Below are 23,701 nucleotides of genomic sequence, written 5' to 3'. Positions count from 1 at the left end.
CGCGTGGACTCATAGACTTCTGCAAGAGTAATTCGGCTTTACGTATCGAACATCGCATCGGCCTTCTAGACAATCTGCTCCCTCTGGTATCAGAACCGGGTATTGACGACCCAGACATACTAGGGCGCACTTGCGTGGACGTAATTGTCCCATGGATTGAAAACACCCTCTCGTTGGCTTCATATGGAATGCCAATTGATGCCTACCAACTCGTCATCGATGGTAGTACGCAAGAAACAGTCCACGCGTTTGAGATCCTCAAGCGTGCAGCAGCCATGCAGGAAGCCATGCTCGCTCAAGCCCAACGCAGCGGCGTGCAGCCTACGTCATGGCTCCACGACCCTCAGAAACATTGTACTTTTCCATTGCCGTGGCATCTGCCAGTAGGGCTTCCGAATGCCGTTCGCGATATAATGGCTGGCACGTCGAATATACAATTTACGGGCCCTGTAGGCGAGTTATGGGATCCGGATCTCATGTACTTGAAGAGGAAAGACTGGACCATCGCAGATTGGCGAAAAGAGTGGAAAGAGGAAATCTGGTATGATTGCGTGAAGACGTCCTTCTACGTTGATACACAGACGTGGTATATGCAAGAGTGACAGAAATTGGACAAGAGCTGCCCACCGTGTTAGTGGTTTCAGTACCAAATACGGCAGCGAACGAGGAGTCGGCGCGGTGTAACATGCGCCATCTTTGCTTTCACAAGTTATGCGAGGTAGTCAACATATACATACAGACCGCGTATGATGGCGCTTCTACATATGCAATATTCGCTACCTTCTCGCCGAGTCTGCCGCTACACTGTCGAATAACACAAGAAGAAACCAAGCTCCTTCGCATTCACCTCCTTATCCATTATCTATAACCTCGCCACCTCCCTCCCCTCCAACAGCCCCTCGATAGTCTCTCTCCACACCTCCGCCGCCTCAGCACTAATAGAGTTGAGATCATAGCTAACGCCGAACCCCACAATCCCCTCCGCACTAGTCGAGCTGCCAACCAGAAACTCGTCCTCCCTCGCTCTAACTCCAATCTTCACGTCGCGGAAGTCCGCAGCAAAGTCCTTGTCCCCCAGATCCTTCACATCGTACGTCCCGCGCTTGAAGAACGCAGCTAGAGGGCCGATGGAAGAGACGCCGCATGTAGCGCCGAACCCTGCTGTGCTAGGTGCTAGAGAGCCTTGTGGATTTTGGAAAGAAGGTGAGCGACGCCACGGTGGGAGTTTCGCTTCCACACGTTCGATCTGCGCGACGTAGCCTGTTGCGAGGAGGCGGCCTGGTGAGCCTTTGTCTAGTATACCTGCTGTACCCGTCTTTCCTTTTCCTTTTAGACGTTTCTGGTAGACTCTTAACTCGCGGTTTGCGTGCTTTGCTACTAGCTTGAAGCGTCCTTCTACAGGTTGGTCGGAGGATAGGAATGGCATTACTATGCCCTCGCTAAAGGCTAGCATGCATGAGTCGGGCGGTGGTGGGTTCACGAAGAAGGCGCGGGGGTTTAGCGGGAAGGAGGCTGTGAATGGAGGGTGGGTGGTTGATGGAGATCGCTTTTCGTGGATGGCCATCATTGCTAGGCCGGCGAGAGCGAAACAGCCAGCGCCTATACTGACGTTTGCGGATCGGCATAGGGATATCAGACGTGCTGAGGCGGCGGGCGAAAGGGATGCGGATACATGGCCACAGGACATTGGAGGGCGAGTCGAAGGGCTATAGTCGAAGATCTTGTTGAACTTGGGTTCGAGTGGTACTGGCTCCTCTAACCTCTTTTCCCTTCGCAGCGGATTCGTAAAGGTGAGTGGTAGTCCTCCTTTCTTCACGTGTCTCAGCACTCTGATCAGCGCCCAGAACCAGCGCTGTCTCGCTTTGTTGCCTGCAATCGGTGGGTATAGGTCTTCCTGGGCGGCTGGCAGGACTGTTTTGATCTTCTGAGGTTGACGAACCGACTCAATTTCTGCTAAGATGTCCTGAGATGGTTGATTGAAAATGCGAACGAAATGGCTGAACCAGCTGTACGCGGATAGACCATCGGATATTTGATGCGCAATCACGATGAGGAAGCGCAGCTCATATGTTCCGTCTGGAAGTTGTCGCAAAGGTAAGACATGGAACTTTGATAGGCACTTCGTGGGTGCAATGATGCGAGTTACGTTGTAGGCGTGGTGGTACAGGTCTTTCTCGTTGACTTCCTCGTACGCTTCTTCGATCCAAACGATATTCTTCTCCACATCTTGAATGGCAGAATCTTGAGAATTGGGTACATCGACGGCAAAGGCTCGTCTTCCTGTTTCTTGATCATCGATCACTCGAGACAAGAGTAGAGGGTGCTGAAGGCGAAGAGAAGTCCAGGCAAGCGCTATCCTGCGCCTAAGCTCTGATTTCGAGAGCTTGTGTTGGACTGCTAATGTGAAAAGGGCCGTCATGTCTGTTGCACAGTCAGTTGCGTTTCAACCATGCTCGATATGACGAGTAGACTTCTCTTTGGACCATCAAGAAATGAATATAAGATATTCTGAAGATCCTACATACCTGCCCGGCCACCATAATACGCGCCATCGGAGTCAAAAGAAGTCTCCACTAGCCCGAGAGGGCGCTTGAACAGCTGGGTGCAATCTGCATTTTCTGACAGCTTCCACTCGGCATAGTTTGATGCGTATTTGTCCAACCAGTGGCTCTGCTCTTGCTTTTGTGGTGTCATGACACCTTTTTGGCGTGCAATTCCAGGAAGATGGAGGTCATGCAAAGTTTTTTTCGCCACTTCTTGGGTGCGAGCAATTGGAAGCCTGAGCGTATATTGACAATGAAGAGAGTGTATCAAAAGGATAACATATGTACAGATTGAAAAGCGATAGAGTTAGAAGGCGGAGTCGGAATGACCGTTAGATTGTGAGATGAGCGGGTCGGCCAGGTCCGCTCGAGTCATGGACGTTAGTCGCTAAGATGCCGTCATTGCCACGACGATCAGTTGATAGAACCTCACACTCTGATCGCATACGCTGTTGTACGTTGACATGCTGCAACACATTAATACTGTTCATTCTCGAGGGAGCATGCAGTATAATAAACCTGAAAATGACGAAGCTCCTTTCTATGGCGCCGTGTATGTTCCTTCACGGACTGGGTATCGCCAACGCGACAATTTGATCAACCACCCCTTCCCACCACACTCTTCTAGACTACATCCTCCATCTCGTCCTCGCCCTCTGAGTCGCCATCACCCGGACCCTCTGGCGCAGCTGCCTCTGCTTGCTTACTAGTATCGCGTTGGTTGTCGAAGACGGCCTGCCGCTTCCAGTTGCTCGCAAAGGGCCCAGACTTGACAAGCAGCGCAATGTCGCCAAGCACCTCCTTGAGATACTGCTCTGGTTGTTTTGTGCGCTGTTTGATAGCCTTCATCGGCCAGTACTGGTATTCGTCGAACAGCTGGTGTAGTACGTCGATGAGGTCGGAACGAGCCATACGAGCCGCCTTGTTCTGCTGTGACTTGGCCTTGGTCGTGGGCTTGATGAAGTTCTTGAAGCGGTTGTTGAGGGTGATGGAGTTGTTGACGTCAGAGACCTCGGTGTCTTTCGTGATGATGGTGGTGGTGTAGGAGCCTTGAATGGCTTGCTTGATGCGCGCGGCGCTGAAGTCCTTGAACTCTTTGGTTTCGAGAGGATTCGCGTTGTACTGCCGTGTCGCGTGGCCGACGAGGGCAGTCTGTTTGGGGATCGCCTTCTTGTACTTGCTCCGTTTTTGGACGCGCGCATTCGGATCTTGTACACCACCACCATAGCCTCCGTGGCCTCTCCCATAGCCGAAGCCTTGTCCCTTGAACCCTGGCAGATCCTTCTCTGTAAAGATGTATGTGTTACCCAGTTGCGCTTCGGAAGCGGCTGCAGGATCGAGTTGGAAGGCGGAGGGTAAGTTGGACTTTGCGCGCCAACGATCGTCGAGGAAGACGCGCATAGGCTTGTCCTTGTCGATGCCGCTCGTCGTCGCGAATGCGAGGACTTCGCCGATCTGTATCTGATCGTTGTCGTTGCCGTCGGCGACGTTATCCCATTTAGACACTGCCTCGTAGAGCCAGTCTGGGATACGCGTGAGCCAGACATCCTGTTGAGGATTGTCCTTGTTGATGCTCATCTCGCCGGTGTCCTCGTAGAAGTCATCGTCCATGAAGCCTATATCGCCTTCCGCCTTGACCCCGGCTTCTGTCTTGATGCCGTTCATGGTAGCGAGTGTGTGTGTGTGTGTTGTTGCCTGGGGTGAGTTGGTAGTGATGATGAAAGATCGACTGACTGGAGCGCGCTCTTCCCCGACGCGCTTCCGCACTAGCGTGCCAAGTCCTTATCGATAATGCAGCTCTGGAGAGGTCGCGCTCGCCCCACGTCTGCTGCCTATCAACAACCAACAGGCACGACTGAATCTCGCTTGTAGCTACAGAGTTATCCGCTTGTCCTCGCCATTTATTCTCTCATACCTTCTCAGGTCGAGCTTTAAACGTCTTCTCAACCAACCCAGCTCGTCCAAAAAACCCACAATGGCTTCACAAGCTGTCACCTCGGCTTTACAGCAGATTGAGGCGGCACCGGCCAGCGAAAAGCCCTCTCAGTACACTGCTCTCCTCCAGCAGATCATAGAATCATCCACCAATGTCGCCGCCGATCTGAACGCATACGCACAAACTCTCCTCGATGACTCGCTCGGCATAGTCGTTCTGCGGCCACTCCTCGCTGCTTTCGTAGATGCGTTCCGCACGGTCAAGGAACCCGACGCCAGGATTGAAGTTGGAGAGAAGGTCATCACATTATTACAGTCCAAGGGCGCGGGCCAGTATGAGGAGCAGGACACTCAGATCAAGCATGCTCTGGCGGATGCGTTCGAACAGAACGATGACTTCAGACGGTCAGCGCAGACGCTCGCGACCATAAACCTTGAGTCAACACAAAAGTCTGTCTCCGCGGATGACAAGGCGCAGGTCTGGATCCGGATAGTGCGGTGTTACCTGGAGGAAGACGATCCAACAAGCGCCTTCACACATCTGAACAAGATCAAGAACATCATCTTCAACGTACAAGACAAGGCTACCAAGGTCATGTTCCAATTGAGTCAAGCCCGCATTCTCGACTCGCAACGGTCCTTCCTTGATGCTGCCCAGGGATACTACACTTTGAGTAACGAGCCAGTTGTGGACGCTGAAGAGCGCGACAACTTTCTTGGGAAAGCAATTATCTGTGCAGTCCTCGCTCCTGCTGGTCCACAACGAGGTAAGATGTTGGCGAAGCTGTACAAGGACGACCGAGCCAGTTCCGCCGACGACTACGCCATTCTCGAGAAGATCTTCCTGAACCGTCTCCTCACACCAGCCGAGATTAACGCCTTCTCGGCCAAGCTCGAACCTCACCATCTCGCCCGGGCCGCTGATGGCTTGACTGTGCTCGACAAGGCTATCCTGGAACACAACTTGCTCGGCGCATCGAAGCTCTACAACAACATCGGATTTGATCAGCTGGGTGAACTACTGGGCATCGACGCTGAGAAGGCCGAGGACTACGCGGCAAAGATGTTAGAGCAAGGCCGACTTGCCGGTTACATCGACCAGATCGACCGATACGTTTTCTTCGAGGGCGAGGCCAGTGGTGAGCGTAAGACAGGGCACGCAGAGCGCGTTGTCGGCAAAGAGCTACGGAAGTGGGATGCCAACGTCACAGGCCTGGCAGAGGAGGTGGAGAAGGTCACGTCGATGATCCAGAACCAATATCCCGACTTCTATGCAGCGCAGGTGGTACACTAGTGTCGGATCGATATTACTAGCAGCGATGATGAGTAGGCAAAGCATAAACGGCGTCCGGGATCGCATATACCCAATGTACACTTAGACATGAATACGAGCATGATATCGTACTTCCATTCCTGAGATATCGCATTCACGTAACAGCCCCGAGGCTGACATGCTCGTGTTATCCGTACATATGATACAATCAAAGACGCATCCCGCCTCTCGACGCCACCACTATTGTACACTCTCCTTACCCTCTTGTCCCAACACAGCCTCATACTCCTCCAGACTCTTAACTTCCAAATCACTAATCTTCAAGACTGTGAAGTACTGTTTGCTCATAACATGCTTGACATGTCTCCGTCTCCTCTTAGTCTTCTCCTCCACCCTCAACGGCTCAGTCTCCACACCCACAACCCGCGCTCTGCATGTGAATAACCGCTCGTCCAGATAAAACACCTTCTTCCCACGATCTGCGTTTCCCTTAACGGGCTCTGGGGCTTTTAACGTGTAGTCGCGCGATCCAATGTGTGTAGCGCGGTTCAGACGCAGAACATCCCCTGGCCGTACATGTGGCATTTGGAAGGGGAGACGAAGCGTGTCTCCGCGAGTAAGAAGGTATGGGCGGCCATGTAGATGTGCGGTTATGTAATGTGCGGGCTGCGATTGTAGGAGAGGAAGGAGCTTGCGGATGGAGGGTGTGAGGGTTTGCGAGAGGATGTCTGAGCGGGCGTTTGGTGAGGCTTTGATATCGTTTGTGGAAGCAGGTGCGGGAGCGTCTTTGGGGAGAGGCTGTGGTGCTTGAGCGCGCTCTTTGGCTTCGTCTGATATGCGGTGGCCGGATTGGATGAGCGGTTCGGGCGTATTCGATGTGTCGAGGTTGTGCGATACGGTTGTTATGCCTGCGCGGCGGATCGTCGGTTGGATGATCGCTCTCGATTCGAAGAGCGCATGGCGTGCGGAGCGAGCGAATAGAGCCATTACTGGGGTTTGTGGGATGCAATGGCCGGGGTGGCTGCTGGATTCAGTATCTTGGGTGTTGCGGGAGTCCGATGTTGAAGAATCCCGCATCGCGCTAGTGGGGGCTAGTGCCGAACTTTTTGGAGGCAAGGCGCCTGGTGGAAGACTCCACTCCACTACCACCACCCTTACAGCATACACACAGAGGTAGTCGCCATGCCTCAGAACGAATACATCGAGCGCTTTACGAAGCAGTACGTTTACCCTGATCCTGTATCTCGCACACGCACCGCCTACTCCGGCACCATGCCTGCGTCTCGCGATTTGCGATTTGCGCCTCAAACCAAGATCACGTAACTGACCCCATCACAACAGACACGGAAAGCGCTTCGATCATGACGAACGTCAACGGAAAAAGATTGCCCGTGAAGGGCACAATGCCTCGAAGAAGGCGCAAAACTTCCGTGGTCTGAGGGCCAAGCTGTACGCTGAGAAGCGTCGTAAAGAGAAGATTCAGATGAAGCAGAAGATCCGCGCACACGAGGAGAGGAGTAGGTGTTCCTGTACACATTGGCATGAGGCATACACTGACACCTTGAAGACGTCAAATCCAACGAGGCACCCGAACCTGCCACCGACGCCCTGCCCGCCTACCTCCTAGACCGTAGCAACGAGAAGAACGCCAAAGCCCTGTCCTCAGCGATCAAGCAGAAGCGTAACGAGAAGGCCGCTCGGTTTTCCGTCCCCCTACCCAAGGTCAAGGGTATCTCTGAGGAAGAGATGTTCTCAGTCGTTAAGACAGGAAAGAAGACCAAGAAGAAGAGCTGGAAACGTATGATCACCAAGCCTACATTCGTCGGTCCAGGTTTCACCCGTCGCCCCGTCAAATACGAGCGCTTCATCAGGCCTATGGGTCTGCGTTACAAGAAGGCCAACGTGACGCATCCTGAGCTGAACGTCACGGTTCAATTGCCGATTATCTCAGTAAAGAAGAACCCCCAACAGGTAAGTTCTGACTGTACGAAGTGCATGTGAGACATATACTGACTTCTCAGCCCATGTACACCCAACTCGGCGTTCTAACCAAGGGAACTATCATCGAAGTAAACGTATCTGAACTTGGTTTAGTGACTGCCGGAGGAAAGGTCGTTTGGGGTCGGTATGCTCAAATTACCAGTAAGTTCTGACTGTACGAAGTGCATGTGAGACATAGCTAACTTCGTACCTCTAAGATAACCCCGAAAATGACGGTTGCTTGAACGCTGTTCTACTCGTCTAAGCTTGTCGTATAACAGGGACGAAACGCGAACAATGCATTTGATGGCGTTATGTGGGTCAGCAAAATCGAATTCCAAGGCGTTGCGGCGAGTCACAAGTACGAGGATGGGAATTGGATTTGCTAGGTAGGGAAAGAAGGCTACCTAGGTGTAGGCCGATGATGCAACCGCGTATGGATATCTTAGGAATTTAGCTAGCAAAGAAAAAGAGTAATGATACCACATTGATCAAGCAAGCAGTCGTGCATCCGAACTCACAAGTCCGTCGTCAGGTCCTCGTGGGGGAAGTTGAACTGCACAGCTGGCCAACACGAGTGTAAGATGCTGGTGATAATTACGATGCTAGATTAAATACCCAACCATGACCGCCCAATGACCGCCCAATCCGTGGTATCTTCCCAGTCCATCCATCCATCTCCGCAGAAAGACAAAAACGCCAAAAGATTCTTTCCCACCCAAGATACCAAATAGCTGGTTCACATCTACAAAGCGACGTTATACGATAACGTCACTCAAATCCACATGCCTTCTCCTTCTAGCCACATCCCCTGCTAGGACCCTTCCATCGTTGTCCAGCACCTCATCACCCGCCCAATCCACAACAATCTCATCCCGGATCTCGTCATCGAAACTGCCCCTCCTCCCTGTCTTGTCCGCCCACCCCGTGCGTTCAAGCTCGATGATACCACCGAACCTCCTCTCGCCATTCGCAATGAAAAGAGACTGGCCATCAGGCGTAAACGACACACCACCCGCGGGGCCAAAGAAATCGAACGTTTGCTTCGACTCCCACGTCTGCGCGTTGATGACGTTGATGAAGTCATCTGCTTCGGCGGCAACGAGAACACGCGGGCCGGAGCCGATGGGCGAGAAGTGAAGGGAACGCGGGACACTGAGTTCGCTCTTCATGACAGCGAGGGGCTTCTCCCAGTAGCGCGCGTCCCAGACGACGATGGTGGAGTCCTGTGCGGCGGTTGCGACGTGGATGCCGTCGTCGGCCCAGGCACAGGCGAAGGCGTCGTCAGTGTGCGAGTTTAGCGTTTCGAAGGGCTGACCGGTTTCGGCGTTTGTGATGAGAGTTTCTTGGAAATCGCCGACGACAACGCGCATGCGTCCATTTGGACTGGTAGCCGAGCAGTTGACGGCTGCGGGGTAGAGGAACGAGTGGACGAAGGTGTTGGTGCCGCAGTCGAGCACACGGAGCCGGTGGTCGTTGGAACAGAGGACGGCTTGTGGGGTGTAGGTTCGCCGTGAGGGGAAGAGGTGCATGTGATTAACTATGCGTGATTTTGTGTCGGTCGCAAAGTCGGTGGTGCGGCCGAATGTGCAGGGCGAGCCGTGGGTTGAGGAGAGGTTGGTGATGGCGTACTCGCCTTCGAAAGCACCGGCGATGAGTACGTCGCCGTGGGAAGCGATAGTGGTAATCGATGCATCGAGAGCCAGGTGTTTGCTGAGGTCAACGACGGCGTCTTCGACTGTGCCTTCTGCGTCTGTGTGGAGTACTTGGTGACCTTTTGCATAGTAGATATCATTGCGAGATGTGGCCGTCAGAACATTCCGCAGCTGGAAGTGAGGCACAAAGGCACGGGGGCTGGTGTTGATCCTTCGGAACTGGAAGAAGCTGTCCGTGTTGGGTGTTGAATGGACGTGCTAACAGAGGTTAGCCAAAGATATAGATCTTATATGTGAAGCTCATTTCTGTGCCATAGCTATACTACACCCTGGAGAGATGTTATATCTTGTTCCTCATTCGGGCTTGTAGAACGCAGTAATCTCTTCAGGGTGTGGAGTAGCTGGAGCAAGAAAACGCTTCTTCGTACTATGCATACCTTGCGAACCTGCTTCACACTATGAGGCACCCGCTGACGCTCATGTTGCGACCTTGCTCTCCGTACCGAAGCCCTAGTAGTCTTCCGGGCGGTCCAATCTATTCCCTGGTAGTCATACTCATCACCCTTGAGATCTTCTCGGATAATGAACTCCGGCAGCTGGATGAGATCCAGACCAGGCACAACACCGGGCTTCCACTGCCCGTAGAAGCGGTGGAAGTAGGACGTAATGGGACAAAAGGCCGCCCGGTCCTGTATACTCAGGTGCGGTTCGTTGAGTGTTGGCGGTGGCTCAAGTAATAGGTCAGTACCGTATGGCAGGTTGCCTGCTATGGTGACCGGCGCAATGAAATGTGTAGTGGATGTGTGGTGCTGAGGTATGCTGGAGCCTGCAAACATGTCGAACGCGTTGTATGTGACATAGGATGGATGGACTGGCCCGAAGCCAAACATGTCTTCTATCGTGCCTCCCTCATCCAGCGAGGGGTCCCCATCGTCGCTGTTTGCTCCTGCCTGATGCGACTCGGGCATGGCTTCCATGAAATGCTGGTAGTCCTCTAGCGATATCCCCCCACCATCGTCATCGTCGTCGACGTCGTCCCCGTCGTCATCGGGCGGTCTGTTGTCGGAGAGGGTCGCTAGCGTCACAGCAGCAGCCAGTGCGCTGGGTGAGTGCGGCCAGTCTCCAGCGGGCGGGTGGGCGTGCGGCGGCGTTGTGGGATGTGTGGTGGAGTGTGGCGCGGGCCAGTTGTGCATGCTGGCCATCGACGCCCGCTATCCGCCTGATAGCCAGTGCAGCGGGGCCGCCGAGGCAGGTTCTTGGGGCAGTTGGGTCTGCGACGAAATGGTCGGCTGGTGTAGTTGTAGAGAGGCGTTGGGGCGCAAGGTATAGGCTTGTCTGGCGTGGGGGAGGCGACTAGGCCGAAGCATAGGCTCAGGCAGAATGCAGCAGTCAAGTCCAGGGCCCAGGGGCTGACTGGCTAGGCTCTTCGCTTCGCAGGCTGACTGGGTCGCGTTCGGCGCTCGACCTGGCTCTCCAGGCGCTGCATGCGACAGAGGTACGTCCAGGCTAATTGTGGGGTTGCTTCTGGCAAGTCACAGTCGGGTATTGGCTGCGGGACAGTTGGGCTGGGCTGCAGGGCAGGGCAGGGTGACGGTCATGAATATGGCTATGCGCGTCGGGACGGCTTCTGAAGCTCCAATGCCGTCAGATATATATGCCACGCTCCACGTCGTCGAATATTCCCATCAAGCCCTCCTCCGCGGGCCCTCTAGTCTGAACACGGGGGGATCGGACAGCCCACCCCCAAGCCTGACTAGCGACTCCACCATCTCTCAGATCTCCAGACGTTAGATCTGTGTATTCACGCTGCTCGACTCCACGCTGTCACCAGGCGCTCAGGGTTAAGCGGCTGCGGCGTGTCCACGCACCGTGATACAACTCACATGGCACTGCCAACACGACAACCTTCTGGAGCCAAGGCCCCGCGACGAGAATGCAGTGGCCACCCACCATTACACACCCACGTCCACATCTGCTCTTGTCAGGCCTCTTTTGGGACACAGACAGCACACCAGCTTCGCTAAGCGCATCTTCTGGGTGACGTGCTGAGCGCCGGCCCACGGTTGCACGGCTATTTCGTGGAGCAAATCAGACGTCGGTTCCCACCGCGCCTCCCCAGACTGTGGCTCGAACGCCGTTTTTGTCTCCCCTTGCCGTTCTGCCTGTGGACAACGGTGCTGGCACTCCACGACAGCACGCCACAGATCGCTCCAGCGAAACTCGAACCACCCTGCGGGGGCGCTGGGCGCACAGGGCGGATCTTGAGACTGCAAAACAGCACAGGAACACTGATGCGAGGTCATTCATCAAAGCGGTATTTCAGCATCGGTATGCCGTGTCTCGCGAGAGCTGACGACATGCCGTAAGAATGTATTACTAGTGCGAGGTGCCTACGTGACCCCGACGGCGAAGTGGAAATTCCACTATCTCATAAACGATGACAGAAATGGCCTGCTAAAACGAACACCCCAGGAATGCAGCAAATCATGTAGTACATATGCAGTCCGCTCCTACGCGACGCCTCATTGCGAAATCAATTGTCATAGTACTGATCGTATCCCTGCTGCTGTTGCTGCGGTGGCCATCCGCCAGCCGATGTCGCCGCTGGTGTCTTGAGTCTTCGTTCTGTTGGTGCCCAACGTCAGTGACTGCATTATCGCGAGAAGTTGTGTTCCTTACCTGCTTCAAAGTCATGCCACCTGCGCATCGTGATCTTGCTGCTGTCGAACTCTCCCTCATACTCCAGTCCTGCCTTCTTCGTCTTCTCGCCCGCCGTCTTTCGAGTATCTCCCCAGCTGAAGTCGTCAAACTTCCAGAAGGCATACGTCGGAAGCACAAAATTCCAAACAGGCAGTGACAGCAGATAGACGAACATCCAGGCGACGTAAGACCATCGATGAGCCGTTACGATGATAAGAACCGCGGGTAAACCAAGAATGAGCGCTAGCAGGATGAGGGGTATGACAGGAGCTTCGGTGTGGAGGATGGCGGCTTTGATAGCGATAGCGACTGGACGTGGTCAGCAAAGCCAGAATTTCAAGACGGGGTACGGGGGCTTACTTAGGTAGAAGGTAAAGGCAATGGCGGCCGGGAGGACCAGGGTTCCGATCAACTCGATGAACACAACGAACTGCATGCTGAAGCAGAAGGTGCCACACAGATCTCGCACTAGCACAAGCTCCATCAGGTTGTGGACCGTACTATTAATCCATCGTCTGCGCTGTGACAGCAAGACTTTGAACTCATCCGGTACAGTGGTTTTGCAAACGGCTTGCGGCACAAAAACCTGTTTCCGCTTGGGGAACGTCTTGAGCATAAGCGTCGACAGATAACGATCTTCACCTAGTAGTAGCAGATTCTTCTTGTGCAACGTATCGACCACGTTCTCCGAATAGTGCTCGACGACGTCAGGGTTAGCCAGGATCGGGACCCAGTAGTTCTGACCGCCCTTGGGAGCCTTGATGCGGTACATGCAGAAACAACCTGGCAAGCAAGTGACACCACCAAAGACCGACTCGAATGACTTTGCCAAGTGGTGGGAGATGAAGTATCTAGTACGATTAGTGGCGCGATTGTCAGACACGGCAAATGCACTTACTCAAACACCTGGATCATGGAGACCCACGAATCCCGCTTATTGGCAATCTTTGTTTCGCCGCAGAGCCCCATGATATCTGGATCCTTTACCATGGCTGAGATCATGTGCGTCAAGCTGTCAGGGAAGACCTTTGTGTCGGCGTCCACCATGAGGACTATCTCATAGAAATCAGGCGATATGCCAGTAATCTTCCAGATACCGTTGAACATCTCAAACTCAAGCTCCGTCATACGCTCGTCAAACATGACCTTTTGCAGGAACGACATGAGGATGATCTGACTGTCTCGCTTTCCACGATTGCCAGGCTTGGACTTCTTGGCCTCATCAGGTGTACCACACTTTACCACTAGCATCACCGGAACACGTTGCTGCTTCTCGACGGGAATGCGCGTCGTCTCGCCATAGTCATAGAAACCCGAGTAGATCTTGGCCATGTTGTGTCGTTTCGAGCCACTGGCGACTGCGACGTACGAGTGCGCTTGAACCTCGTGGGGCAATACCGCGTGATCCCTCATCATACCAAGACAGACTTCGGGCGTTGTCAAGTCTTCACCGTGACCCTTGATCATACCGTCACAAATGATGAGAATCAACTTGTGACTGTTGGGGTAGTCGGTTGTAGCAATAGAGTCGAGTGTAGTTCGCAGACCTTCGGGACCTTCAGAGTAGGCGGTGACAAGACAGATGGTATGAGCCAATGGGTATCCGAAAGGCTGCCACTCTGGAGGAGGCTGAGGCACGACTGCTTCGTGTGTGAAACCTGCGGGCCCGGAACCTTCGACGCTAGAGTAACGGTTGGTATCGGTGTTACCAGAAAGGAGTAGGCTAGATCGAGATTCCTGTGCCGTAAATACCGCATTGTGTTTTCCATCCATGGGCATAGTGCCCTGGCTGGCGTTGAGTTGCTTGTACATGCCACCGTTCGATCCGAGGACACGAGATGCTGTGCTCTGGCTAGTCATGGTTGTGGGCGGGGCACGGGTCTTTGCGTTCTTGTCAACCGAGTAGGGGCTGGTGAACCTCGAAGTTTGTGGCAAGAAGGTACTGCCACGCTTGTTGCTGCGGTCAGAGCCGGACGATGGGTCCATGAGCTTTGGTGGTGGGCGATAGATATCATCACTCCATTCCTCGATCTGCTGCTTTCGCTGCTTGGAGTCGGCGGGGCCGATAGATGTCTTGGTAGCAGCAAACTTCTTGCTGATGAACCACTGGAAGATCAAAGCGAGGACGAACTTGGCCATGACAACAGCCAGGATGAAGACGAGCGAGACGTAAAGGACAACCTTGGAAGCAATGCAGCCAATGCTCTCTGTGTCGATGGAGCCAACTTTAATGGTCTCGGTGAAGCAACGGGCTACCTGCTTCTCGTAGCTGGACGAGTACGCGCGGGTGACATCGACACCGCGAACAGCGGGGTTCTGGCGGATTTCATCGAATAGAGGTGGGATGTTGACCTGGGTTCGGTTGAACCAGTCGAGCAAGTTTAGGTCAAGCACATCACCACCCCAGACCATCAGATTCCTGGAGCTGTTGCGGATGTCCTCCCAGGTGTAGTAAACATCGCCAGCATTGTGGAGGCTGTAGAAGCCCCTGCGAGCTTTGTCCGAGGTGTGGCAGAGGTAACCGTTGTACTCCAAGAAGGTGGTGTTGGGCTTGGTCGATCCATCTTGGTTGAACAGTCGGCACGGGAAATACCAACCCAGGTCTCCGTTGCCGGTTGTGGGGATTCCAGAGTTCTCCTTTTCGGTGATGAGACCCTTGCAGGCTCCGTTGACGTTCTGGAACAAGAAGCTGGCGTCCTGACCGCCGTGTTTCTCAGGAAGATCGAAGAGGACGTTTGCGTCTTCGGGGACGCCGCGGGCTCGGGGGTGCTTGGACTGGGCGAGATCATAGGCTTTGCCGTGAATGATGAGGTATCCACCGCCGACTTCGTTCGTCCTGAGACGAGCGTTGCCGCCAGAGGGGCAGACGGTTTCCGTAAAACCGAATGTGAGGTATCCAACGAACGTGCAGATGAGCATGATGATGCTGACGAGTCCGACCTTCTCTCTCCAGGCTCGCTGCTGCGCCTTCTGCGGCTTTCCAAAGCACTTCAGGATAGCGTTCGGGCACCAGAAGGTAACGATGGCGCAGTAGACGTTCCACAGACTAGGTGGACGTAGCTTGTCCTGCTCCTTCTGGCGCTGCTTCTCGCGCGCCTTCATTGTCTCGCTCCGTGTCAACTTGCGTTGTATCCGCGGCTCTCCGTCGTCCATGGGAGCCTGCTTGTCATTGTAGCCTCCGCCTGAGGCATTTCGCAGGTGTGGGGGCTTGACATCGGTACTGTCTGAGCTGACCGTTTCAGCTTCCAGATGGTCTTCGAGGATAGGGTCGTTGCCCGTCGTCGAGGGGTGGACGTCCATGCGCTGGGCGTGTTTGCGGTAGTGATAGTTCGGGTGGCTTGGGTCGTTTCGCTGGCGCTCGGGGCGGATGAGGCTGCGCTTCCTTCCCAGTTCAGGCCCAGTGGAATTGGTTTGGCCTCGCATTATAGGATCGCGCTCCATGGGCACGGGGGTGCCGGGGGAAGGAAGCGCGCGGGCATAGGATTGGGTGCCGCTCTTGCTGTTGGAGCGGTCGTGCGATCGCGTGTTCTCCAGGTCGGACGTCCTTCTCCTGCGATGGTGCGAGTCGCGGTGTGCATGGCGCCGCTCGCCCCGTCGTGGCGGCGACGACTCTTCGGGTCGCTGCGGTAGCGACATTTGCGTGAGGATGCGAGCTCAGCTGTTGTTACACAGTGGGGCTGCAGCGCGGAACCCTTTTCGGCCCGGGAAGAATACGTATGGCGGCTCTATGAGGTTGCTGATCGCATGAATGGGACGATGCGTGTCTGGGGTGGTCGAGGTCGTGGAAAGGCGGTGGGTCGTAATTTCCGTTTTCAACGAGTGATGGCTGGCTACGGCAGGAGCGAGTGCGGTGCCGGAATAACCAGTGTGTGCAGTGTGCTGTATTGTAGTGAAAGACGGTCCTAACGAGCGACGAGGAAAACCGACGAGACCCCGGGCGATACAATAGGTGTTGCTAGAGCGATGGCTGATGGGGGCGAAGTTGGCCAGGGGGGTGCTATTTTGGGGCTTTCGTTCCGCCACTAGCACAAGGCCATCGCTAGAGCATACATAAACACGGGAACTCTTTTGACTTCGTGATGATCAGAGACTACGGCCGTCGAGGCATGCATTTTCCAGTGTCTGCCTCGGCGATACTCTGCAGTAGTACTTCGTGATCTCTCCATCCTCATGCCTCTCCCCACAGATGTCGCTGTCACACCACAGAGCCCTCAGGCTGTACCTAGGGACGCTGCTACATGAGCGGACCCCTGCATGCACCAAATCCTGCAGCCCACGGAGCCAAACGGTTACCCTGGATCGACGTACTATCAATTTCCCTATCACTAACCTCACCTCTCCTTTTCAACATCCCCAGACATTAACTCAAAACGTGCCCTTTTTCGCAACGTACCCGGCGGTCTTCATGTAAGGGATGTTCAGCTTCTCAGCCCACCGGTCCATTATTTCTATTGACGCCGAGGGCGGTCGCCACTACCACTACCGCATGTCAACACCGCGCGCGTGCAGTGCACAGGCTGCCTGAAATAAAAAGGACTGTGCCCCATCCTTCTCCTCATGTACGAGTGGACCTGCGCTGAGCTTTGGCGGTGCATTTCCACTTGATGCCTTGTGCTTTGCGTCGAGCTGAATGACTGACTGAACGCGTGGAGTCAGGGTCTATTCACATAGGCGCAGCTCCACACTCTTCCATGTCTCCATCCTGAGCCCTGCAGGGCGGCAGCTCCACCCGCGCGGACTGCCATGGACGGCTCATTACCTAGCCAGCATTTGTCACATGTATAGGAATCGATAGTTGCGGGCGGAGCTTCGGAGCCAGCGGTGGCTTGAATAAGTAGTCTCTAGGTACTGTCAAGCCTCAACATATCTGCCCGACCACCTGAACAAACTCTGCCGTTCACGTTTGGAGAGTGACCAGATGGTTGATGACGCCACCTTCCTAATACTCACTGCGTACGTGTCTCAAACAGCGCCCAGCCCTGGGGCCAGTAGTCAAATATCGACGCATGCCCATGTACATGCAGAAGCTCCTCCACATTTGCCAATATTTCCCCGTGAGCCGCCATCGATTACTCGCGCCCCTTTCGGTTCTTGCCGAATAGATCGATAGTGCTCGTGTTTCAACTGTAGTCACACACCCTTCCGCTTCCTCAGCGAGCCGGCCTCTGCCGCCCAGTCCACTATTCGCCATTCTATACGAGGGTCTGCCTGCATCGGGTGGGGTTTCAAAAAGCGTCAACCTCCCACTTGCCTTGCCTGCTACGTAGAACTGTTGGCGCGAAAGTTGCAGGTTGAAAGTTGACCCAGAAGACTACCTGTTCGCGTTCTGTTCAGGGTCCAAGTGCCGACGCTGCGAACCCTCCACTCCGCTTCCTGTAAGTCTAATCCTTTTCTGTACCGTAGATCATCATCCCAGGGTGCGCATCCTGAGGCCGAGGTTGGCGAACAGTATCCCAGCCCGTCGTCACACCGCAATTCAAGTACTAACAGTGAATTGTGCGAGTAGAGAGGATCCACACGGCAGACGGTCTCTTATCGCATGCGCGGATTTCTTTGTCGCTAGGACTGCACCACCATCTTAGAGCCCCGCCGTTCCAGCGAGTCAGGACTTAGGCGGACATAAGACTGCAACCAGAGGTCTAACGAAGGGGGATTCGCCTTTTTCTAGCCATGTCCCAGGTCGCTTCGACACCACCATCCAGGGCATTGCCACCCATTCCAGCCGACCAAGAAGCCTACAGCGCGCATCGTCCCGCCTCGAACGGCTCAAGTGGTTTCCAGCAGCGCAAACCCCCCGCCGCGCGCCACTCCTCAACGCCCTCTTTCAGCATCACCGAGCACCACGACACAGCAGGCGGACGCGACTCGAGACAGTCCGGCTCTTCTTTCAACCAAAGCTCCGACGGCCACTCGAGAACGCCCTCGCGAGAAACTCCAGACATCGAGCACAGATTCTCGGGGAGCTCGATTCCACCCGCACAGGACATTCCCTTCAAGCGACTGCATATTAGCGACGGCTCGTACGGGAGTCGATTCTCGCACGTTGCAGAGATGGACGTCGCAAATGCACACGACGAGACGGACCATATATACACTCCCCAAGAGCAATACCGGCCCGTATCCTACCCGAGCCAACCAACCCCGCCGGCTGCAACATATCCTCCCCGCGAGACCGCACAATCGCCGAATGGCGGCTCCCAGCACTCGTCGAATAATAGCGGGCGCAACAGCTATTTCAACAGCCATGCACAGGAGGGCGAGCTGCAAGTCCCGCGCAGCACGGTTCCGAGACCCAACTCTGCATACACACTCGGCTCAGAGCTGAACATGCGAGGTCGCACAGAATCCCCGCGCCTCTCTGTGGTTGGAACCCCATCACCTAGCGGATCACCAAACCCTTACGCCCGCCCCGTATCAACGAGCCGCCGCTCCCCCGACTTTAGACCGGAGTCGTCTTACATCGATCTGACCAACCTCCCGTACAACCAGCAAATCGCTCCTGCGACAAACTTTGGCAATGCAGGTCTACGGGGCGTTGTGGGGCAGAATGCCTCCCTACTCGACGAGAAGAAGACGCTGGAAATGTACAGGGCAAACGTCAAGAAGACACAGGATACTGCTGTGCAATACGAGTTTGCGCTGTTCATGATACAAGTGGCCCGCGAGGTTCTGGCGACAGAGAATAGCGGTGTCGATCACGGCATGAACCCCACAGAGTTGCTGAAGGAAGCACGACAGATTCTCCAAAGGTTAGCCGACCGCAGCTATCCTTTCGCGCAGTACTACCTCGCCGATGGGTACGCGTCCGGTCTATTCAACAAGGACAAGCCGGACCACGATCGTGCATTTCCCCTCTTTGTAGCTGCTAGCAAACACGGCCATGCTGAATCAGGGTTCCGTGCCGCACTTTGCTACGAGTTTGGCTGGGGCTGCCGCAAGGACTACGCTAAGGCGGTTCAGTTTTACCGTGCTGCTGCGTCCAAGAACCATCCTGGAGCTGCGACACGACTCGGAAAGGCTTGTTTGACAGGCGACATGGGTCTCCAGAACAAGTACAGAGAAGGATTGAAGTGGCTGAAGCGAGCCACCGAGTCGGCCGACTTCCAGTACAACATTGCGCCGTATGAGCTTGGTCTGCTGCACGAGACGGGCTTCGGAGACGACATTTTCAAGGACGAAGTGTACGCGGTGCAGCTGTTTACCCAGTCTGCCGAACTGGGTCATCCATTGGCCGCTTTGAAGCTGGGAGAAGCCTACGAACACGGCCTATTGCGCTGCCCTAAGGATGCTGCGCTTTCCGTTCACTACTACAACTGCGCTGCTCAGGCCGATATCCCAGAGGCCATGATGAACCTCTGCGCCTGGTACATGGTCGGTGCTGAACCTGTTCTGGAAAAAGATGAGAATGAGGCGTACGAATGGGCCAAGAAAGCTGCAGAGCATGGTAAGTTTGTCGATAACAGCGCGAAGTACAGTCCACTAATTCCATCAGGTCTTCCAAAAGCCGAGTATGCCTGTGGATACTTTACCGAAATGGGCATTGGCTGCCGGAGAGATCCTCTAGAAGCAAACGTCTGGTACGTCAAAGCTGCAGATTCCGGCGACGAGCGGGCAAAGCAGCGCCTCGCCATCATCCAAGCTGCAGCATCCGGGCAGTCGCACGTCCCAGCAAGCAACAACGCCACCGAGAAGGGAAAGCTCAAGAAAGAGAAGGGCAGCAAAGAGAAGGGCAGCAAAGAGAAGGATGGTAAAGAGAAGGACGAAAACTGTGTGGTAATGTAGAATTGGGCGTGCTGTGCTGGCCCTTTGCGATTTTTTTTATACCCTACTCGCGTTTGTTGTTTTTGCTTCCCGCATGTGCTCACGTTGGTCATTCCAACCATTCCACGTAAGCGTTGCGATAATCTTTCTAATATGGGGTTGTGCATATACGGCGTTTGTGGTGCAATGTCCTTTGCATAGCGCCGCTTGGGACTGAGCGTCGAGGTCTTGTCAGCATACCTGGTGGAGGCAGGTCGACACTATTGCATCGTTTCGTCATGTCATAGCATGTCTGATGGAGTTACATCTCGTAAAAGCTGAGGTGGACAAAGTGGGTAATTGCATGATGCATCGTAATGACTTTCTATAGCTCAGAGCTTGACTCAACTCAATCATAGACACAGACGACTACAAGCAGGTTGTTTCTGTTCAAAGACTTTCTGTTCAGTATGTTGCACTGTATTTATTGCGATTGCAAGTTTATAGCCCTCGTTTCGACTAAAGATGAGCATTCCCTGGATACGATATTAGCTGGCACAGACTGCAGCAAACGGCAGCTGATTCCAGCATCAGATGTCAGTTCAGCACGGGTTTCGACGGCTTTGTTGCTCCGAACGCGTCTCGTGACAGCGCGGTTGCCATAAAAGCGCCGATTGGCCAATGTCTTGCAGCATCTTACGTAGCTTTACCTCACAACTATCCGTTCTCGTCCGGCCCTTGCGGTACTCTAGATATGCGGATTCCACGGTACGCGTTCGTAATACATACGTATCGACTCAATCACGCAGGAATGCACATCGCAGTGAATGTACATGCAAAGGGCGCGTGGTTCGTGCTCTACAGGCGTCTGCATGGCCTTGGCAGGTGTTCCCGGTGGACTCGCTTGCTGCGCTTCCCCAGACCGTGGCTAGCCGCTACCCGAATGGGTAGGCATGATGCACGTTGGCGGCTGAGGGATCCACCTGCACGCCTTAGACTGACTACATGTGTAGGGCGTGCGATAACCGATAGCTGATAGCTGATCCTGATCAAGTGAGGTTTAAAGGCTTGGACTCTCAAACATCCAAACTCTCTTCAATCCACCCGTGGACTCATCCACAGACTTGTCATCACTGTCTACGTTGCGTCGAAAGCTGAAATAGGGAAACAAAGAAGAATTTAGGGACGAAGTGCAAAGAAGTTTTGAGGTTGAACCGTAGACCAAGATGTCACCACCTTCAGCAGTCGAAGTCTCAGCGGTTTCGGATACGTCTGGAGTTACTATCCCAAACCCGTTGAGCGCGCCGGTTCTGAGCAATGAGATTCTTGGGAGAAGGAAGAAGACGACTGCGGCTCAATGGGGTGTGGCAGCGCCGTCGGACACGGCAAACTTCAGATTCAAATCTCACGATCATAAGCCCAAAGCCAAGCGATGGAGTCGTAAGTTCTTACCGCTTTTGATCATCATAATCAAAACCCGGGATACAAGACTGACTATGATATCCAGATATCATGACCAATGAAGCAACGATTCGGAAAGGCAACTCTCTCAAAGAAGCGGCGAAATATCTTGGCACACCCGGCATCATATCCCTCGGTGGCGGTTTACCATCTAGCGAGTACTTCCCCTTTGAAGAGCTATCGATCAAGGTCCCCACTATTGGTCATTTCTCGGAAGCCGAGACTAGAGAGTCTGGCGTCACCATCACCGCAGGCAAACATGACCTCGCGGAGAACAAATCCAACTTTGACATTGCTACTGCATTTAACTATGGCCAGGGATCTGGTTCAGCACAGCTACTCCGCTTCATGACCGAGCACACTGAACTGATCCATGATCCGCCATACCAGGACTGGAAATGCACCATGACTATCGGAAGCACATCCGCCACCGACATGTGTCTGAGGATGTTCACCCGGCCAGGCGATATGATCCTATCCGAAGAATACACCTTCTCCGCCTTTGTTGAGACCGCCCGACCAATGGGCGTGCGCGTCTGTGGCGTCCCCATCGACAACGAAGGTCTCCTACCCGACGAGATGGACTCTCTTCTCACAAACTGGGACCAGACAGCCCGCGGCGCACGAAAACCCCATATCCTCTATACCGTCCCAACAGGTCAGAACCCGACAGGAGCAACGCAGAGCGCAGAGCGCCGGCACGCACTCTACAAAGTCTGCCAAAAGCACGACATCCACATCCTAGAAGACGAACCCTACTACTTCCTCCAAATGCAACCCTACACCGGCGCCAACGCGCCCTCCGTCCCGCCACCGGCATCCCATGCCGACTTCATCGAATCTCTCGTGCCCAGCTACCTCTCCATTGACACAGACGGGCGGGTAATCCGCTTCGATTCCTTCTCCAAAGTAATCGCGCCCGGATCGCGAATCGGCTGGATCACCGCACCCGCCGAAGTCGTAGAACGGTATTCCAAACACGCAGATGTGTCGACTCAGAACCCCGCCGGAATGTCCCAACTCATCTTATTTAAACTACTAGATGAACACTGGGGCCACGCAGGCTATCTCGACTGGCTCATCCACATGCGCATGCAATACACACACCGCCGCGATATCATCCTAGCCGCGTGCTCGAAATACCTCCCTACTGAAGTCATGAGCTGGAAACCTCCTATGGCGGGTATGTTCCACTGGATGCAGGTCGACTTTCGGAAACATCCTAGTTACCCTGCAAAGAGCATTGAGAGTATTGAAGAGGGTATCTTTATGCGTGTTATTGAACATGGGGCGCTGGTTATGAGGGGTAGTTGGTTCTATGCGGATGCGGAGGAAGAGCACGATACGCTGTTCTTTAGGGCGACGTATGCGGCGGCGCCGGGGGAGAAGATCGAGGAGGGGATTAGGAGGTTGGGCGAGGCGGTTAGGGAGGAGTTTGGGTTGGGGGATTATGCTAAGGAGAAGTGAGAGGTGGAGTGGGTGGTGAAATAGATTGAGTGTTGGAATGATCGCTTGTGGTCTTGCTCTTGTATTGATGGGGCAGTCGTTCTGTGATATAGCGGGACATTCCTTGCTGCATATATCCTACCACCAAATGCAGGGCTATCCATGCCTCATCCGGTCCCTCTTATTCTTACACATGTCCAATTCCTAGACCTCTCTTTTGTAGTATTGTCAACCTATCGCACGGATGTCACTCCGCCTGGTATCCTCCTCTGTCGTATCCCTTTCCCCTGGTTTGTTCTTCGACGCCGCAAATCTCCCGCTCAGTTGATGAAGTTGACGCAAAAGAAGTGCAGCAATAAACTGCCAAAGATGAAATCCGCAAACGCCCGCTCATGTGAGATATTCTCAAAGTGCACCTTGTTCTCCGAGTTTGTCTGGATGCGCAGCGAGGCTGTGAGGACGAATTGGCCGACGGTTGCGCTGAAGCCGGAGAGGAAGGCGTTGAAAGGCTGTGTTTCCATGCACGTTAGCAAGCAATTCGTGTATCATTTCTTCCAACCTCATCGTACTCCGGATTTAGGAACTGTGGAAATTGGACATGTGATGGGAGAATTGAGGACGTACAAAGTTTCCAACCAAGACCACGTAGAGGAATTGCAGAGCACCGACGATAACGAGGAAAGCGAGGAAGGTATCGAGCAGCTTGGTTCGCTGGGGTGTCTTGTCGACGTATTTGTTCCATATTCCTTGCGCAATGGCGGCGGCGTCTGTGTTGTTTGCTTTGCTTGAGCGAGCGGGTGCTGATGGGGTAGCTGTTGTAGATGTGGTTGTAGCTGGGGCGCCGGTTGGGGCGGTGGTGCGCTGTTTCGGTGCCATTCTCGTGAGGTCTCGAGGATGTGTGTCGAGACTTTTGGTGTTGGAAGTGGAATTGGGAGATGACGCGCAGTGGTGATGCTGCTGCTGCTGGT

General features: G+C 54.2%; 10 protein-coding genes across 10 annotated transcripts; 4 read left to right on the top strand and 6 right to left on the bottom strand.

Moving 5' to 3' along the window:
- Positions 1-862: 862 nt before the first annotated feature.
- J4E88_004020 (uncharacterized protein) lies at positions 863-2,694 on the bottom strand (the record flags this gene model as incomplete). The annotated part of the gene is made up of 2 exons (XM_049397668.1): positions 863-2,394; positions 2,526-2,694. The coding sequence occupies 2 exons, from the start codon at positions 2,692-2,694 to the stop codon at positions 863-865; spliced, it is 1,701 nt and encodes a 566-aa protein (XP_049256113.1).
- Positions 2,695-3,167: 473 nt separating this feature from the next.
- On the bottom strand, positions 3,168-4,208 carry J4E88_004019 (uncharacterized protein; the record flags this gene model as incomplete). The annotated part of the gene is made up of 1 exon (XM_049397667.1): positions 3,168-4,208. The coding sequence occupies one exon, from the start codon at positions 4,206-4,208 to the stop codon at positions 3,168-3,170; it is 1,041 nt and encodes a 346-aa protein (XP_049256112.1).
- A 310-nt stretch (positions 4,209-4,518) lies between these two features.
- On the top strand, positions 4,519-5,772 carry J4E88_004018 (uncharacterized protein; the record flags this gene model as incomplete). The annotated part of the gene is made up of 1 exon (XM_049397666.1): positions 4,519-5,772. The coding sequence occupies one exon, from the start codon at positions 4,519-4,521 to the stop codon at positions 5,770-5,772; it is 1,254 nt and encodes a 417-aa protein (XP_049256111.1).
- A 219-nt stretch (positions 5,773-5,991) lies between these two features.
- Positions 5,992-6,738, bottom strand: J4E88_004017 (uncharacterized protein; the record flags this gene model as incomplete). Its single annotated transcript, XM_049397665.1, has 1 exon — positions 5,992-6,738. The coding sequence occupies one exon, from the start codon at positions 6,736-6,738 to the stop codon at positions 5,992-5,994; it is 747 nt and encodes a 248-aa protein (XP_049256110.1).
- A 195-nt stretch (positions 6,739-6,933) lies between these two features.
- On the top strand, positions 6,934-7,996 carry NSA2 (Ribosome biogenesis protein; the record flags this gene model as incomplete). The annotated part of the gene is made up of 5 exons (XM_049397664.1): positions 6,934-6,971; positions 7,093-7,268; positions 7,319-7,722; positions 7,773-7,893; positions 7,950-7,996. 5 exons carry the CDS (start codon positions 6,934-6,936, stop codon positions 7,994-7,996), a joined length of 786 nt encoding a protein of 261 aa, XP_049256109.1.
- A 493-nt stretch (positions 7,997-8,489) lies between these two features.
- On the bottom strand, positions 8,490-10,579 carry J4E88_004015 (uncharacterized protein; the record flags this gene model as incomplete). The annotated part of the gene is made up of 2 exons (XM_049397663.1): positions 8,490-9,644; positions 9,890-10,579. The coding sequence occupies 2 exons, from the start codon at positions 10,577-10,579 to the stop codon at positions 8,490-8,492; spliced, it is 1,845 nt and encodes a 614-aa protein (XP_049256108.1).
- Positions 10,580-11,919: 1,340 nt separating this feature from the next.
- On the bottom strand, positions 11,920-15,722 carry J4E88_004014 (uncharacterized protein; the record flags this gene model as incomplete). The annotated part of the gene is made up of 4 exons (XM_049397662.1): positions 11,920-12,011; positions 12,066-12,395; positions 12,447-12,937; positions 12,985-15,722. 4 exons carry the CDS (start codon positions 15,720-15,722, stop codon positions 11,920-11,922), a joined length of 3,651 nt encoding a protein of 1,216 aa, XP_049256107.1.
- A 2,034-nt stretch (positions 15,723-17,756) lies between these two features.
- J4E88_004013 (uncharacterized protein) lies at positions 17,757-19,868 on the top strand (the record flags this gene model as incomplete). Its single annotated transcript, XM_049397661.1, has 2 exons — positions 17,757-19,530; positions 19,579-19,868. The coding sequence occupies 2 exons, from the start codon at positions 17,757-17,759 to the stop codon at positions 19,866-19,868; spliced, it is 2,064 nt and encodes a 687-aa protein (XP_049256106.1).
- A 1,184-nt stretch (positions 19,869-21,052) lies between these two features.
- On the top strand, positions 21,053-22,754 carry J4E88_004012 (uncharacterized protein; the record flags this gene model as incomplete). The annotated part of the gene is made up of 2 exons (XM_049397660.1): positions 21,053-21,266; positions 21,334-22,754. 2 exons carry the CDS (start codon positions 21,053-21,055, stop codon positions 22,752-22,754), a joined length of 1,635 nt encoding a protein of 544 aa, XP_049256105.1.
- A 299-nt stretch (positions 22,755-23,053) lies between these two features.
- Positions 23,054-23,609, bottom strand: J4E88_004011 (uncharacterized protein; the record flags this gene model as incomplete). The annotated part of the gene is made up of 2 exons (XM_049397659.1): positions 23,054-23,242; positions 23,358-23,609. 2 exons carry the CDS (start codon positions 23,607-23,609, stop codon positions 23,054-23,056), a joined length of 441 nt encoding a protein of 146 aa, XP_049256104.1.
- Positions 23,610-23,701: the final 92 nt, after the last annotated feature.

This window comes from Alternaria novae-zelandiae, assembly GCF_023758075.1.
Source record: "Alternaria novae-zelandiae strain BMP 2774 chromosome Unknown scaffold_7, whole genome shotgun sequence".
Classification (NCBI taxonomy): domain Eukaryota; kingdom Fungi; phylum Ascomycota; class Dothideomycetes; order Pleosporales; family Pleosporaceae; genus Alternaria; species Alternaria novae-zelandiae.
Note: the sequence above shows the minus strand (reverse complement) of the source record. Positions and strands in the feature narration are given on the sequence as shown.